Genomic DNA, 18214 nt, shown 5'->3' with positions numbered 1-18214 from the left:
AATGGAAGAATGAGCAAATTCAAAGTGAAAACGATGCTCCTTGTCTTTTTTGCCATCAAAGGCATCGTCCACCATGAATTTTTTCCTCCTGGAGAAACCGTCAACTCGAAGCTTTACGTGGAAGTCCTCAAGACACTTAAACGAAGGATCAATCGGACCCGACAAGACGTCGCAGCCGATTGGCTTTCACCGTGTTTCTTGTGAACAGCCCAGAAATGGCCCCCGGACGTTTTTTGTTTGCTTGTCTGAAAGGCCGATGAAAGGCAAGCATTTTGAGACGACAGAGGGGAAGTAGCATGCACCTCGACTCTCATGGATATTCCGGAGAATGCCTTCCGTGACGCCTTCAATGCTTGGAAATCGCGGTGGCAGCGCTGCATCGACGCAAAAGGAGCCTATTTAGAAAGTTTTTAAATGATTGTAACGATTGGTTAAATAATTTTTTTTTTAAATCGACTAAGCCCTATTACCTTCCGCACAAACCCTGTAGAAATATTAGTTTTAACCCGTGAGAACGTTTTACTGTGCCCAGGGATATACACTAGTTCTCAAGCTCTTATAAACTGCATTTTTGACATGACTATAGACAATCAAAAGTTGAGACATAAAATTATCTTGTTTAACAGTTGAAATTGCTCTCATATGACCAGACATTGGATAAGAGTTGGTAGTTCTATAAATGTTTTCAGTTGCAGTGTAGGTCAGAAGGCTTGCGGAAACCCGAAAGCGTTTGTTGAGACTCGCGTCAGGTGGATGAAGCGCCCGAGTGCCCGAAAACAGGGGTGCACCTGCTTGTTCCCATCTAAAAGGGATTTTGGTGCGCGTTCATCGGATTTACTGTTTCCAAAGATTCTGACTTAGATGTCTTCAATTTATTTATGTAAATATTCCATTGACATCTCTTTAAACCGGTCCACCTTAAAGGACTTGTTACCAACTGTTTGCAAGTTTCTTCTGTCTTGTCTATTTGCCTAACCTAACCCACTTTGGAATTTGATAATAATTGTTGGCCGGTCAGTTTCCGCGAAATATTTCTAGATCAACGTGTCGTGTTATTTATAATGACTTTATTTTAACTTTCCTAATATTTGTATCGGCCTAGTATGTAATACTTGAAATGTATTTGCATTATATTTTTATTCAAATTTCTTTTTTAAATTGCGACGAGATTCCCAATATTTATATGCAGCTGTCTTAAAGGACTTTAGTTAGGGCTTTGTTGCCTGGCACAAGTAACACACCAATTACATACGCGTATATATGTAAAGACCTACATATGTATGTATTTGTAATTGCTTTCAAACCTGATTGTGGTAACTTTGTCCAATGCCAGATACCGTACGATAATCACGCGATACCATACCAGCTACACGCTTGCGACCTTGCGGCGACATATCGCGTCTTGAGCGACGCTCATTCAAATCGATCTGATGTAGTGGTGAATTACGAAAGTTTTTGTTGTTTGCAGCCCAAGTTTGCGATTAAATTTAAGTTGGCGAAACCGTATATATATATATATATTTATATATACAAAAATGGTTTTGAAATGAAGGCGTATGAATTTTGGTGCAGCGTAGGTTGGGGAGGTTAAAACGTTGCAGAATTGGATAATTGTTTGATTTGTCAAATTTTTAGGTTATAGGTGAGCGTGATTATTTTGAATGTCATTAAAAGAGTATGAAAGAGAGAAGAGAAAAAAAAATATAAATAATATAAGTGAATGAGAGAATTTCATTAATAACAATAAAGTCATATACAACAATTAAGCTACTGGAGAAAACTATTTTCGGGAATTATTTACAAATGAGGGTACAATTTTCAAATTTTAATGCACACAGGATTGCAAGGGGTGAGGTTAAGTTTTTTCCATTTTTTTTACTTCACAGTATGTTATGAAATTGAAGAGGTGTACACACGGAGCTGTTGTGGTAGACTATAGTTAGATAGTTGTGTACGTATGTATGGGTGTTGGGTGATTAAGTGGGGTTAGGTGATTAGTTTTAGTGGAACACTTATTATGTGTTAAACAGGCTTGTGTTGGAACACATTAACAAGTAGGTGTATTATTATTTGTATTTGGCAGGTGTAATGGTGAATTCTGGTGGATGCGGGTGATCATGGCAATGGATGTTGATAACGGGTTTTGGCATATTAACGGTTTGCTTATAAGGTAAACAAAAAACTGTGTCGGAAATCTATTATTGGAGCAGTTTTAATATTTTTAAAGCATACATTTAGGCGTAAAGCTAAAACACACATCGTCTATGCTAACTAGCACACTGAAAATAGTAATGCAAACTGAATATGATTATGATTACATAACATACATTTACGCATGCAACAATGAACTAAATACGTGTAACAAAAATTACTTCAAACACAGACACAAGTGCGGTCTTAATCATTTTTGCCTGATAGATATTTCTTAAACTTATTTGAGCTAACAAAAGCATTTGTTTCAATGCTTGCTGCTTAACATTCTTATGCATGTGTTCTCATTACTCCCGTAATGTGTTTGACATTTCTTAATTAAATTGCTTGCTTAAATTAAATTAATTGCTTACTTTACTAGTTAATTACAATTCGCATTCTTAAATATTTATTATAAATTTACATAAATCAGTTCTTTCAACACAAATAATAAAATACGCAGTTTTACATTAATAGTTATATGTGTATAGAAGTATCGCTTATAACACCACTTTTCATAAAACCACACATGAATTACGCTTTAAGTTGTTGCTGTTGTAGTTGTCAAACAATCAAAAATACCAAAAGAAATCCACAAAAGTACACGCAAAAGTTTAAATCTGCAAAGTCTTGTTCAAAAGGAGCACACTTTCCTTTAAAATACAAGCGCACAGTTAAGAGAGAGAGAGAGAGAGAGAGCTAGCGAAAGAGCTACAGAGTTGCATTTACAAGCGCGCATGTATTTCGGTGTGTACGTGTGTGTGTGTATATTTATGTAAAAACATCGGCAGCCAGTAAGGAATAGAGAGTTCGTGCGTTCGTATGTCTGTAGACGAGCATAAGTTTAAAAGCTAATGCAAACATTTGTAGAAAGCCTGGCTTTGAGAGAAAATCTTTTATACAACACCAATCAGAAAAAAATTTACTAATAAGAAAATGTATATTATTTACACTTATAATTCATATATATAATGCATATAAATGTATGTAAATATATTATGCATTGCGAGAGCGATGACAGAGAATTGTATTTTTAAACTTAGAGCACTTAGAGAATCGACGATAAGTTCGACTTTTAATGTGCAGTTGAAGTTTCTAGAAGGTGGTGAATTTCGAAAAACTTCAACTTACATTACGCTCAGAATGAAATCTATATCTGCGGCACATTTGTTGCATTATCGTAGACTCCAAGGCCGCATGCTATAATGTGATATACATACACTGTTAAACAGAAGTTAAGATACGATTATTTTAATCAAAACTCAAAATTCAGCTAAAGAGTGAAGTTTAAAAGCGAAAAACTAATAAATAAAATATTTTCGTAAATCTCAATCTGACGTGGCAGATTTTTTACAAAATGGAAGAAAAAATGTTAACTTCGGTGGCATCGAAGCTATAATAACCTTCACTTATATAAAAGCTTCCTTACACGAATTTGATTCTAATCGTTCAGTTTGTAGCAGCTATGTATGTTGTAGTGATCCAATATAGGCGGTTCCACCAGTTCCGGTTCTTCTTGTGAAGGAAATTTCAGTTCGTTATACCAAAAACGAAGGCATTAGGTTCGTATTTACAGACATGTGGATATGGTCACACTTATTTATACATTATTGGGTCTCCCATGCACACTTTTGGGATTTGGAACTATATATTAGCACTGGGATTCGCAGCGGCTAGGTGCATCTCTGAGTTAAAACTTTGGAAAAAGTGGGCGTAGCCCCACAATCTAATAGAATTAATGTACGACAGATATCTTCTAGACCATTAAAGCTGCAATAGCCAAAGTCACTAAGGATAACTCTCTTCAGCATCTATATTGACACTGCAAAAGTGGTTGAAATCGGAGGACAACTCCGTCCACGCCCCATATAACGGTATTGTTAAAAACTTCTAAACTACGCCCATTTTTTTAGGTAAAATTGCATATCTCGGGACCTGACTGGCCGATTTCGACTACATTTGGTACATGACATTCTTCTGACTTTATCTCATAGTGCGAAAATTAGCGAAATCGGACTAAAACCACGCCTACTTTCCGAATTGTACAATTTTAAACTCCAGAATCAATTGATATAACGGCATAAAACAATGCACTAATAATTTTATTAAAGTATGCCATCTTATGACCAAAAATTGTTCAAATCCATCTAAAACTGTTCAAGCCCCCAAATTCCGGATTTGTAGACTCCTGTATCTATAGTTAAATTTTAATCAAAAATATCGCTCATTGTATGGAATATATAGTAAAATAAAAATAAAAAAAGGCCTCTCCTGAAAATTGTATATGTGTATTAAAAATAGGTTAAATCGGGTCAATACATCCCTGAGCCTCCATATATACATAATATAAATATTTTAAAACTTGCGCCGGACTTTATACCACAAATATCGGCCAATATTTGAGTTATCTCAATGAAAATGAGAGAGCGTGCTTTACTCATAACAATGCCCAAGATAGGAATTAGGGGAAAACTTGACCGTATAACCAATATCAGGATTATTGAACAAACGGCTAACTTTAATCCATATGATGACTATATAAACCCAGGAAACATTGTTTTAGTATGTGGCATAGTAATAGTATGTGGTATTTGCAAAAATAGATAAAATCGGGTCAATAATACCCCCCACTCCCATATTTTTCTAAAGGAATTTGTCAGTTTTTGATTCTTGCCAGTTGCAAGAATATAAAATGTGCTGTTACATCCAAACTTAGTTCTTTCTTACCTGTTATGTATTCTATTTTTAAAAGCACAAAAAAATAAGTAGGGAACAGACAAAACTCTTAAAATAGAATAAACAGTTCGCAATATTTTAATATTAATTTCAAATTTTCATTGCGAGCTACGGGAACGATTACCAGTTGCCTGAACTTAAGCCATCTGAGCTTGTTGTTCACTACGTATAACCGATTAAGTTAAGAGCTTTTTTTCTGAAATATTGGTAAAAACACGAAATGTCTTCACAAAGCTTTTGCGTAGCTTTCACCTATTATTGTAGAAAAATCCTTCTAAAAGCTAAGCTTTAAGAGTTTGGTAAGCAGCTTTCTCCGCTTCTTACTTAAAAGCTTTCACTGTTTAACAATGTATGTATGTATTTGTGGAAGTATACATGCGATTTCGTATGAAAAGTTGTGGATGATGCGCAGTTATGGATCGAAATGTAAATGATTGTATGATTGTATTATTGTATGGGCATATGCTTACAATTTGAAGTCGTTTTTTGAAAGCAAAGAGTAATCATAAGATTGTTATATGATATAAGTATATGGAGGAAATGTGTAATTTCATTTGTGAGCTTTTATTAAAGCTTTTTGTTGTATTCTTATGTGATGTGAATGTATGTTACATTACTTTATTATCATCAACAGAAACACATAAAGTATTTTTCACAATTCGACTTATGTAGTTCTTAAAAATGCGCTGTCTGATGGATTTTATTGTGTGTGTGTTACCTCTGGTGGTGGACTTGATGAGCTGCCCAGTGAGGATATGCTTGCCCCATCACGCCCCGGCGTCAGTCCATCGATGTCACATTCAGACGTCGCATCGGAGTCGCTAAGACGTGACATTGTGCTGGGTGGTGATAAATGATCTGTCGGTGTCAAAATCATAATGTCCGCTTCACTTTGGTCGTCGTGATGCAACTATGATGGGATAGGAAAGGGAGAGGGCGGTGTTTAGTCGACATACATACATAAAATGGAAGGTGCTTCACATATCACATATATGTTTTTGAAAGTATATGCGAATACGTGCGTTTGCTTGTATCATTTGTATTTGCATATACACGCTTACATACCAATAAAGGAGGATGGCAGGCGTCAATAAAATTTTTGGTGCGTGTGTCTTAACTTTATTGTGCTCAATGTGGTATGAAATGCTGAAGTATGTGGGACATTTTCGTGCGAGATTATCAATCATTTATAGCAGTGGCTTAGGTGTCACTCTATTACTTTTCTAATAATATTTTTTTTTTTAATTTTTTTTAATATTTGTTTAAAAAATTTAATTTTTCGTTTATGAAATTTTCTCCAACAAAACCAGCTAAGCAAACAGCGGCTACTTTAATGCCCTTATTATTTTATTAACACAATTTCGTTTGTTGGGCCGAAAGTGAAGGCGTTTTTATACACACACACACACACAAATTCGATTACAGTAAATGCGGAGGAAATGAATTTGTATATTACTTTTATCTTAACTCTGGACCGGCATCGTTATTTTGCTGCTGTTTGCAAAACACGATGATTGTTAGTCGAATCGACTACCGTCCAGGGTTAATAGCTTTATTAGCTTGAAAAGTACAACTCTATATCTGACTCAGAGAGATGCAACGAGTATGATTAAGTTAGATCGGTCACTACTGCCGAAAACACAATCAAATCGACTCGGCTTATCATAGTCCTCCAAATTTTCAACGGTTGTTCAACCAGAAAAAGTGATAGCGCAAAACAGTGCTGAAAAAACAAAATCTGGTATGAGTCAGTTCTCTTTGTTTCTCTTGTTGTGTCCCTCTCTCTTATTTTAAACTCTTTTCAACTTATTAGCAACGAAAGAATCTAAACATTGGACCTTTGGAGGCATTTTTAAATGAATCTATGTATTGTGCACTTTCTTTATAGTGCGGAAGTTAAAGCAGTGCCACGACAGACGTTGATAGAGAGGAAGCTTCTTAACAAAAATATGTATATATGTATCTACTTGGATTCAGAATATATGTAGTGTAGAAAGAGAGGGGCCTCGAAACTTAAATACATGTTTGTGAAGTTTCAGGTTTTATTATTTTTGGGAATGTGGTAAGTTTCACCGTTCAATTAGAAATATGTAAATGTTCGGGTCTTTGTTAGAATCAAACGAGTTTGAGTTTCTTGAAAGAGAGTACGTAAAACTTGCTGTCTTGTGGAAACTTGCTGGCGACAAGCTTATTCTGCATATGAGAGCTAAGTGTGAACAATATCTTTTTGCCCACTGTAGGATTGAGAAATAACTTTTGAGCACGAAGAAATCGAAATTTTTTTAGTATTGGGTTTAAGCAGCCAATTTTAATGTTACTCGGATACGGAACTTTAGTAAGTGCAATAAAGGATTTAGCGAAATGTGCTTTATATATATTCCATGGCTTCCTGTCACCGTTCGGATTACTGATGCTTTAGAAAAAAGTGCTTTAGCACTGTCCTCGATGAGCTTATTGTAATTGGATTGTTTATACATAAAAGAGAGCGCTACCTGATCAACGAGGCAAGCACAGTTGTCAAAAAAAACCTGTGTGTTAAACTGAATTAAAGTATATAACTAATTAAAAGTATGTATGTAACATAAATGTCTAGATTCTAAAACACTTAAGCATTTTCCTGTGGTGTATAATGTGTTCAGTATTGTGTTACTATTTAAATAAGTTTTGGCGTACAGAGCTGTCAACATTGACACTCGGCAATGCTAACATCCGTCACTAGTTTAAACGAGTATGTATAAAGTAACTGCAATAAAAAGAAACGGTATAAATTCACACATACGAGATACGAAGTGTCCTGGTGGGGCTGCAGCTGATACCATTCCGCTTCGTCGTCGAGCACGTGATGCGCCAAATCAATGACCACTTCGCCGATAAAGTCATTGGCTCCATAGCGCACATAATCCCACAGCGTCACCTAATAGAAGTGGCCATCAAAAGCACACGTTGAATTAAAACGAAATTCACAAAAAAAATAATAATAACAATTTCCATAAATAAAATGAAATTCGAATTGCAACAGCGTTTAATTACTTCGAGTAAACGACCGGTGAGATCGGAACGCCTTAAGCCTGTGTAAACGAACGTTTGGCCCCAGCGCGGTTCGCATGTGGTCGCTACAGTTTTGGTGCGTCTTTTCGATTTTGTACCCCGATCGGGTAGAAGGAACACCTAGTAGTGCGATAGGGAAAATGTACATACGATTAAGCGCTTGCGTTTATAGGTATAACGTGGATTATAGGTATATTGTGTAAAGATATTTGGTTGCGTTTGATATTCGTTCTTTGTCCTGGCATGGGCAGCATTTCTACACTCACTTTTGCATAAGGATTGCGAGCGGCGCCGCTCTGACGCAGCGTTAGGCCCGTCGCACAGACGATAGTAACTATCAGCTGCAGGGTATTCTGATCGTAGCCGAGTTTCATCTGCAGGCGGCCTTCGACGGCCATGGACAGCACATGCGCCACACCCACTGTGGGCAAGTGGTGGGCGGCGACATGCGGATGCGTATGCGATGGCGGTGGTGGCTGGTGGTAGTGATGATGGTGGCCCGCCGTCGTCGTTGTAGCTGTAGTACCGACTGCTGTTGCACTGGCTGTGTTCGCGACGTTCGCTCCGTGCCGTTGTTGTGCTGGTGGTTGTTGTTGCGGATTTTGCGATTGCTGCTTCGGTTGTGGATGCGTTGGGTGTTGCTGATACGTACCGGCGTCGCCGCTGTAGCCACGTTGTTGCACATTCGTCTGCCGCAATGTGTGCGCACCGCCGCTAGTGGCGTGTAAATCGGGCGAACCGGGCGATGTGATTAGTACGCTCGGCTTGTCGCGATGATGTTCGATTGCCGCAGCGGGCGCTGTTCGGGGAGAGTATTGAAATGTAAATGATATAATTAGAATTCAAGATATATATTTGTAAGTGATATAGTCTAGTGCAAAGCAATTGTTTGTGGTAGCGTGGAATTAGGTATTGATAGTTTATTGTTGCTGCAAAGGCTTGCACCTCATATGCATATCTAACTGCTTAAGCTGCAAACACGCTCAAATACCAGATTTCTTCAGGGTGTTTAGTGTTAAGTGAAAGTGAGATGTGTGCTTTATTCTCAGATGACGGATGACTGAGTTGGCAAATCTTATGATTGGTTTATGTGTCTATTTATGACTATAATGCTACTGAGTGCAATATTATTGCAACTAAGTAAACCAAAACTTTCAGTAATAGAACCTTGTTACTTATAAATTATCTATATAACTCTAAGATTATTATTTTTTTGATTATATTTAGTTGGTGCTGTGTACCTTTTCGTGTGTAATAGCGTCCGCCACTGCTGACCACAGCACTACTGGCAATGGTGTTCGCGAGACATTGATTTTGCACCGTCACACCTTGTTGCTGCTGGCCGCCTACTTTACGTTTGGCATTGTTTTCGCCGGCGTTGGCGGGTAGAGTTCGCGAAACGACCAATTCGACCTGCGCGTCTAAGCGACTTTCGTCAATTATCTGATAAACCTCGTCCGCACACTTATTACGCAGCACTCGACCGTTCCATTCGATGATTTCGTCGCCTGATACAAATGATATATAAATGTAATGATAGAGATAGAGACAGAGAGAGAGAGAGAGAGAAAGTGAGATAGAAAGATGACGTTGTAAAATATAAATGCGTGCAAGTGTGAATGAATGACATATGGACTGTCTTCGAACGCGCCTCAGTTTTCAAAAATCTTACATGTGAATGAAACTACAAAGTTAACAAGTTGAATTCGACACTGGATAGCGTCGAGTCGAGGGCTCGAAGTTTTGTCAATAGCTCAAATGATAAAATACGTTTAAAAAGGAAAATGCCAAGAAAGACAGATGCTCATCGCAATCGCAAAATATTATCACTAGTTTGCAACTTCTGGTAGAAAAATGGTTAAGCTAGTTCGATTCACTACTCTCCAAGACTTGGCGCAGCGAAGACAACAGCTATTGTCTTCAGGAAGTGATGCTGCTAGTGGGTGCTTTTAACACAATCATTGTTTAAGTAATCTCGTTTTGGACGGAAATTTTAGAGTATAATATATTTTGTCGATAGAAGATAACCTTCTGGCAGCTTTAGATAGAACAAAATTTTTATAGTCAATATATTATGTAGTGGGTATTTTGAAGTGGTCTTTAGGAACTTTTCAAGTGGTTGTTTTTTCAATCAATTATCGAAATGTAGAAACAGGCATCTCAAAGAATATTTTCACGAGTTAAAATCTTCGACTCTAGCTCAAAAGTTTTTATTTCTATGGAGAACTATTTTGAAATACTCTCTTTTTTAAACAGTTTTGAAGTTGCTCGTTTCTTTGAACTCTCTAAAACCCGGTCATATATTCTAATATTTTGTTACAAAGGCGTTTACGACCACATAGGTGCTTATAACCTTGCACCGTGGATTGAAGAAAAGTGGCTTATGTTAAGAATGTCATAATCTCTGTGATATACATATGTGGATTTGTTAACTTCATTTAGTTTAGAGCGGATTGGCGACCGCCGAGTTATCACTTGAACCAAGAACGTGAAGTGTTCCTTCTGAAGAAGGCTCGAGTTTTCGTGTTAATAGGGTGAATATTGAGATTACAATTTCTCTCACGACTGAACTCCTTGAAGTTCGTTTAACATATCTGTTGTATACATATTTAGAACCCCAGACTTTATATCACATTTTTCTAAGATAATCGCCCTCACTAACTGAAATGTTGACTGCTTAATAGAATAATTACTTTTCAAGCAACGTAAATCCGGGTTTTCCCGAGTATGTGCTTTCAAAATGTACTGTGAAAAGGCCATGCATGCTCATGAGTGCTTGTCTGCTATGTATGTTACATTGTTTACCTGGTCGTATATGTCCTTCAACATCGGCTACCGAACCGCGCTTCACCTTTTCAACGAACGCACCGCAATCGGCTGACTTATTGTGCGCGTCCGCTGCTGCTGTTGGCCGTTGACCGCCCACAACTTTCAAGCCGAGAATATCCTCACCATCATAGTACTTTCGCAATATCATACGACCAATTAGGCGTGTATTATCCGTGGATATTTGCCAATTCACCGGTTGCTAGTAGTTTTGTAATTTTCAGAAAATTCGTGTTTTTTTGTTTTAAAAGCGTTAACGGTGTTCGTAGATATACGGTTGGTTGATTGGACGGACGTTTGCACAGGTGATATATATATATATATTTGATTATGATGATTGTGTTGGTGGAGTGCGTTGATGGAATGGTACGGGTGTGACCAATCATTTACGTTTAGTTACAATTTTTATTTGTTTTTGATTTTTTTTTTTTGTGGGTAGGAGTAGGTGGCGGAGATGGAAGTTGCATAAAACAGGGTAAATAAAAATTTTATGAATATTGTTGCATTGGATTTCATCAATAACTGTTGTAAATATTCGTTACTATAAATTGTTAGTATATAAAGGAATTTAAGTTTTCGGCGTCAAACAATAATGCTGACTCTTACATTATGCTTAAAGTTAGTACTACACTAGTAGTAGTTGGGTGTTCGGTAGCTTTGCGCTAGCTACACTCAATTTGTTGTTGTTTTTATATACACATACGCACGATTTTGCTAAATTATTTTACAAATAGAGTTAAGAAACAATAAAATTTACTTCACTCAATGCATATGCAATACATTCTTGGTATAAATGCTTTTTTTTTACATAGATACATACAATTTCATGAATGTATTAGTACAATTAGTGGTAAGCATAGAGTTTTCACTACAATATATAGAAAGGAATTTGTCTTTACATTTCCTCAATACAGTAAATATTTGCCTAAAAATATAAACTCATTTCAGTTTGCTGCTTTTTTAATTTATGAGAACACATACACATTTAATGAAATCAGGCTTCAAAATTCACCTTAAATGTACATAGCTAAAAAGTATGCAAAGGTGTGTGGTGCGCATATTGCATGACATATTTTTATAGCATGCGATATTTGTGAAAAAATGCAAGATACAGAACATACATATACTCGTATAACAATTATGCAGTAGGTGTATACACATAGATAGAAAAATATATAGCAACTTGTGTTATTTGTACCGTTAAAAATATTTATATATATGTATATACATATGTATATATAGACTATAGATTTTTGTATATTTTAAAATTAATATGTGTGTGCAGAAGTAACAGAAATTGTGAAATTGATATATACTACTTTTGCGTTGTATTTTTTTACAGTGTAATGCGGGTTTCATAATGTGCTTGTTGGCATGTAAATGACAATATGTTAATTTATTCAATTATTGCTGTCTAACTATAACACAATTTTCTAAATTGCCTGAAAAGCCTTCCAGCCAGCACAAAAGTATAGTCTATAAGATAATTTAAGCCTTGCTTAATCGCATATAATTGGCTAATTGACTAACTTTGCCTTATCATAATTGTATGCAATTAGCTAATTGAGCAGTTGTTAATGCTACCTTAAGACATTATATGTAGTAAAAATGATTATTACTTCTATAACGTTTTGTCGATTAAGCGAGAGAGAGTGAGATTATCATAAAGCGGCTAACAAAAAACAAATGGATATAATGTAAATACATAAAATTATAATTCTGCAATGTGAGGCAAATAAATTTGCTTTTTATGACAATAAAAATATCTGTTCTGTGCCTAATCACTCTTTTTGAGGAAATCATACCTTCCTTCCCTACCTTCATAGATAATAACAGATACCTTGCATGAACTTTCCGAAAAAAAATTCCTAGATTGCGCCGCTGCACTTGATTCCTATTGAGTTTGTATGGCAGCTATAAGCTAGAACAATCCGATCTGAACATTTTCTTCGGAGATTACATGAATGCTTTAAACAATAACTACTGCAAAATTTTGTGAAGATATCTCGGCAAATGAAAGAGCTTCCCATACAAGAACTTTATTCCGATCGTTCATTTGTATGACAGCTATATGCTTTAGAGGTCCGAGTACGGCCCTTCCGAAAATTGAGTAGCTTCTTGGTGAGAAAAGGATGGTTGAGAAATTTCATTTTCGATATCTCAAAAACTGAGAGGAGAATGGGCATAGTAAAAACGACTTGGCTCATCATGCTGAGCATTTATTCACATAAGTTTTAAAGGGTCTTTGGGTGTTATAAACTTCATATATCCAGTTGGAATATAAAAAAAGCGAGATCACTGAAAATGTTTTATAGAACTAAACGTGTGACATATTTTTAACAGTTGACATAATCTGGTGGTATTTACTCTACCGTTTAGAAATTATGAATGGAAATAATCGGTTTAGTATTGCTAATGGATAAAATAAGTGATTGGATCATGCTAACGATCTTCGAGCTCCATACTCTCAATATGATTTACAGGCATACATATTATAAAAATACTCTGACTATACTTTGATTTGATGAAAGTAAATTCTTTTCTGATTTCTACTAGTCTGTAAGGAAGACTATTAAACCTCTAATTATGTTGTGTGCCATTTAGGAGTTCAAGAACTTGATCCTTAACAAAGATTTCTCAGATCACAAATAATAATTATCGCTTTATTTTTATTCATATCGGTGATTGGTGATCTCGCAAGAAAACGGCTAATTAACAATATATACTGATAACTTATTAGCTGAAAGATGTGATTTCAGAACACGGCCCCTTTTTAACTGTAATTAGTATGCAATTAGTGAATGTCGTTGTTAATTAAACACTCAATTAACTTTGAACTTGAGATAAAAAAGCATCTCGTTTGTATGCAATTCCATCCGTCTTTGTTTTATATACATCATACTGAAAATGCCTAAGAGAGGCCTTTAGTTTAGTTAATAAGCCAATTATTCACCCACATACTGTTTGAAAAAATTAGCAAATTGACTAAATTAAATTACAATGGCTTTTGATATGCATACCTTATTTTTGGAGACTGTTTGAAGTCTTCGTAAGAAAACATAAATATATTAAATTATATACATATCGCATATATACATCCACAGTTTGTATATATGTACATATACCTAGTATATAGTGGTATCTTTTAGTAAAATATTTTAAGCAAATGTGCGGATTAATAAAGAAAGAACAAGAAGAAGCAGGCATGAAATCAACGCCTATCATATACCAGCATGGTGGAAGAAGCAAATAGATTGAGCACAAACACAGATTTCGACTAGAAGCAATGCAAATTAACATGCAGTTGTGTAAAATATATATGTGTTATTGTATTTATATAAGCACATAATAACTCAAAATTGTATTGCTTTCATTTCTTATAGAAACAAAACAAGAAGTTGTGAAATAAGAACATGTTAAAGGGACTTTTCAATGGAGAGGAATACCAGGTTTACAGTTCGCGCTAGTTCTGGATAATGGGAAGGTCTTCAGAACCAAAAAGTTGAAAATAATATAAATGCGCCGTTGCTTATAGCGACTCATTAAGGACAAACACAATGAAGAGATAACGTTTCAAATAACAGTTTAAGTATTTTGGGTGTTGGTAGGAGTTTTGAGCAGACAGAGAGGTACTTTCATGAGTCCTTTGGCAAGTTAGGCGACAATAATTTATACACAGAGCAGTGATTCTACCTTTGGCCCATCGCCACGATTTGAGTCTTCGCTACTCGTGAATGTACTGCACGTATCGATGCCAGAATCCTTAGTTGCCGAATCCTGACTACCCTGCCGTTCAGCGTCCCAGCGTGCCCAATCGGCAGCCGCATCCGAAATGCTAATCGTATTGGCAGTGTTTGCGTTTGCGCCCAATTTAGCGCTGGTCAGTATAGTGGCGGCGCCTACGTCCACAGCCGTTGATGGTAAGATTTGCGTTACTGGCGGCAATGAACCGGATTTTGTTGTAGCGGTGCTTAACAGCGGCTCATCATGCCCATCAAATCGTACCGTTTTCTTTATTCTACGCTCCGTATAACGTCGCGAGTCCTGTGCCGCATTTGTCGACATAACTGTCTCATCCCAATAGGGGTCTGCCATTAGTGAACGATCGCGCCCGAGGCTACGTGTTGCCGCTGCGCCGATGCGACGCGCACTACCCTCTTCGCCGCGCGAACCACCGCCAACTGTGATGCCGTAGCGTTCATAAGCGCTTGTAGGTAGTGGCTTATCATCGATTACAATTTGTGGATTGGAATGGTGATGTTGCTGAGACTGTTTCTGGTGGTGGTAGCTACCGGCACTGCTGCTGCTACTGCTACCACCGCCACCTGTAGTTGCCGTAGCCGTGGCTAAAGTTGGCGCACGACGCGCCGTGTATGCTCCACTGTTGGCGTTCACCGGCTGTCGATCGTGATTCGTGCGATTGTAGATGTTCTGCTGCTGCACATCCAGTCGTGCGGTGCGTGTTAGTGGATACCGTTCGAGTCGTTCGCGATGCAAATCGTAGCGATCGCGATCGGCTGAAGAGTACAGACGATTTGTGGTGGTCAAACGATAGTCGTTAGCGCCATAAGAGTTCGTCACACTCAAGAGATCGCGTTCATTGAGACTGCGCTGTTGCCTCCAAGGTTCGCGTAAATTGCCTGTAGAGTGAAATTTTAAGTGGTTTATGCTAAATGGTTGTTCTTGCTGTTATAAAGTAAATAGCCGGGGTAGAAGTGTTAAATGGCAGAGTTGAAACTGTAGTTTCAAATAGAATTCTCATCAGTTTGTTATCACCTTCGCCCGATTGATTGGTCAAATATTGATGTTATTTTCATAGTACTATGAATAAGCAAGAACACAAAATCAAAATTGTTTGCCTGAATTTGTTAAAGTATATTTGCTTTATAGCAAAAACCAAACATAATCTCATTAGATGTATGTACATATATGTAATTAAAAGAGGTGGAAAAATCACTATTTGCCGCAAGAAGTCAAAACTGTCATTTAAACACTTAGCGAGTGTCCGAACGAACGCGCGGCTGTTATATGAGCAATGCATTAGTTTGTCGGCTCAGTGAGAGAGAGAGGTAATCATTTAGGATTAGTGAGTTAACATCGTTTGTTGAAGTTAGCTTTCATCAATATTTTTATTTCTATAAGCTATTCGAAATGAGATAGGACTGGCTTAGAAAATTAATATCTATTATAGTTTGGTACCAAGAGACAATTTCCTTTTAATTTGTGGACTGTTAGTGTTTTCATATATGTAAACTGTAGATTTTATTATGGAACTTAAGATACTTCATTTTATGTGCGCAAATAAGTTCCCGCTGTTTGTTCGAGCAGTTAGTAGCGATCGATTCTGATACATTCCAAACGTGATTAACTTAACCTGGACATTTGAAAAAATAATTCGAGCTGCAGAGCTGAATAGAGAAGGTACAATCTTCCACAAAAGTGTACAACTGCATTGTTCTCCAGGTTGGACAAAGAAGCAAAACAAATGGGGCTGGTAGTGAACAAGAGAAAAAGGAAATATCAAAGAAATCGTCGACTGAAGCACATCAGGAACTTAAAAAATTTAAAGGAAGGGCTGCTCCAAGTGAAACAACATGCCATGATTGGTTTCGTTGCTTCAATGACTGCAATTTCGCTATTAACCGCGTGAAGGACTGCCAAAAGCCTTCGAAGACGGTGCATTGTAGGCGTTGCTCAATGAGGATCTGTCTCAATTCAAGAAGAGACTGCTTTAAAATTGAGAGTTACCCGTCAAGCCATTTCAAAGCTATAATATGTATTGGGAATAATGGAATCAAAGAACTTGTGCTTCTTATGACTTAATATCAGTAGAAGCACGAAAAAAGTTATTCAGCTCCATGGCAATATTCAGCCTTACGATACCAAACTGTGTAAAATCTACTTGGACACGCTTAAATAGAAAGTCTTACCCCACCCGCTATATTCCTCAGATATTGCACCGTCCGATTATTATTTCTTCCGTTCGATGGCAAATGGTCTGGCTCATTAGCATTTCCACCTACAAGACGACAACGAAAAATGTCTACATTCTTGTATAGCAATACGAGATGAACATGAGAACATATGTAAAACTTTCGTTAAAAAACAGCGAGAACGTAATTGCGCACCTAATAAACCTAAGCAATTAACTCCATTTATTAGTCGCGAGAATATGGAAAGAGTAAAAGAAAAGCAAATTTCTGGTACCAAATTCGACATTTGGAGTGAGTATTGTAATCAGAAGTAAAAGCTACTCCTAGCTTTATAATTGTAGATACGAAAAAGATGGGTTTCAAGGTTTCAATTGTTTGCGAATACTAGGCGGCCAATGATTACGACCATAGCGCTAGTACTCCAGTTAAAGCTGACTTACATTTGAGGAGTTTTTTTTGGAAGCAAGTAGGAAATTCGGTTGGGTTCGTCAAAATTTGTTAAACACCAAAAATGCAGTTGCTGATTTTCTGGAATGTAGCTCAAACACATTTGGTTGCGTGTGTTTAAATTTTATGTGAAATCGCCTTCAAAAAGCTTTAAAAACGCTCGAATACGAAAATTTGTGGCCAAATAGAGCATAACAATTTCTTTCTTATCAAGCCTTCAATTCCTATAAACATTTTCAAACTTTGTGCTTCATGCAAGTTAATTTCGATATTAGCAGAGTTACCAGACTGTTTGAAAATATTTCAAAATTTTAATTAAATATTAAAGAAAATATAAACTGGAACGCAAGTTTGTTAAAAGTGTTGTTAGAAAGCAATATGGTCAAAACTATTTTCATAAACGATTACAATTTTTGGTAGTTAGAATATTTAATAAAAATTACTTCTCCTAAAAATAAAATAAGTTTTGTTACTGTGACTTAATGGTGGTGGTAATTGCATATTTAGTAATAAATTTATATATGTATAATTTGTTGTCATAAGCGTTACTTATGTATAAGTAAAAAGTAATTGAGTTGCGTTGCCATGCAAATTTTCCACATTTCCATATCAATATATTACAATATTTTTTAAGAAATTAAAAAAAAAACACTGAACAAGTTGAGATTGAGTTGAGAGAAAACTAAATGTTTTTTTATTTTAAAGTCTTTTAAGAGTTTAATTGAATTGTAAACGAGTGGTATAAATACGTACAAATAACGTGGGAACGTGTGTTAAGGTGAGAGGCGGTGTGTAACGTGGTGTCATAAGAGAAAAAGAGATAGCAGTACGTGTAGAGAATGTCAAACTTTGGATTATTCTTTGTTGTACAACACAGGTTAACGGAGTTTCTGTGAGGCATTTAAAAAACTTATCACACACACATACACATAAACACAATACATGACACATTTGGCATATAACAACATTATCGATAAAGGATTAATTTATTTAATTACAAAAAATTAAAAATATTAAGTGTGAATAGTGAATAA

General features: G+C 36.5%; 1 protein-coding gene across 13 annotated transcripts in view; it reads right to left on the bottom strand.

The window, feature by feature from the left end:
- LOC105230845 (uncharacterized) overlaps positions 1–18214 on the bottom strand; it is a 106400-nt gene that overhangs the window by 27475 nt on the left and 60711 nt on the right. For 7 of the 13 annotated variants that reach the window (XR_007421854.1, XR_007421855.1, XM_049449740.1 and 4 more), the window contains exons 8-15: positions 14494–15440; positions 10780–11002; positions 9216–9482; positions 8241–8773; positions 7957–8094; positions 7706–7840; positions 5645–5836; positions 1305–1427 (exon numbers count right to left, since the gene is read on the bottom strand). Coding sequence is in view for 10 of the 13 variants with exons in the window: in XM_049449740.1 (XP_049305697.1) it covers positions 1305–1427; positions 5645–5836; positions 7706–7840; positions 7957–8094; positions 8241–8773; positions 9216–9482; positions 10780–11002; positions 14494–15440 (2558 nt within the window). In the remaining 3 variants the exon portion in view is untranslated. The remainder of the gene's footprint in view (positions 1–1304; positions 1428–5644; positions 5837–7705; positions 7841–7956; positions 8095–8240; positions 8774–9215; positions 9483–10779; positions 11003–14493; positions 15441–18214) is intronic. The other 6 variants (XR_007421856.1, XM_049449747.1, XM_049449748.1 and 3 more) reach the window with 4 other exon arrangements.

This window comes from Bactrocera dorsalis, chromosome 2 (genome assembly GCF_023373825.1).
Source record: "Bactrocera dorsalis isolate Fly_Bdor chromosome 2, ASM2337382v1, whole genome shotgun sequence".
In the NCBI taxonomy this organism is placed as follows: Eukaryota; Metazoa; Arthropoda; class Insecta; order Diptera; family Tephritidae; genus Bactrocera; species Bactrocera dorsalis.
Note: the sequence above shows the minus strand (reverse complement) of the source record. Positions and strands in the feature narration are given on the sequence as shown.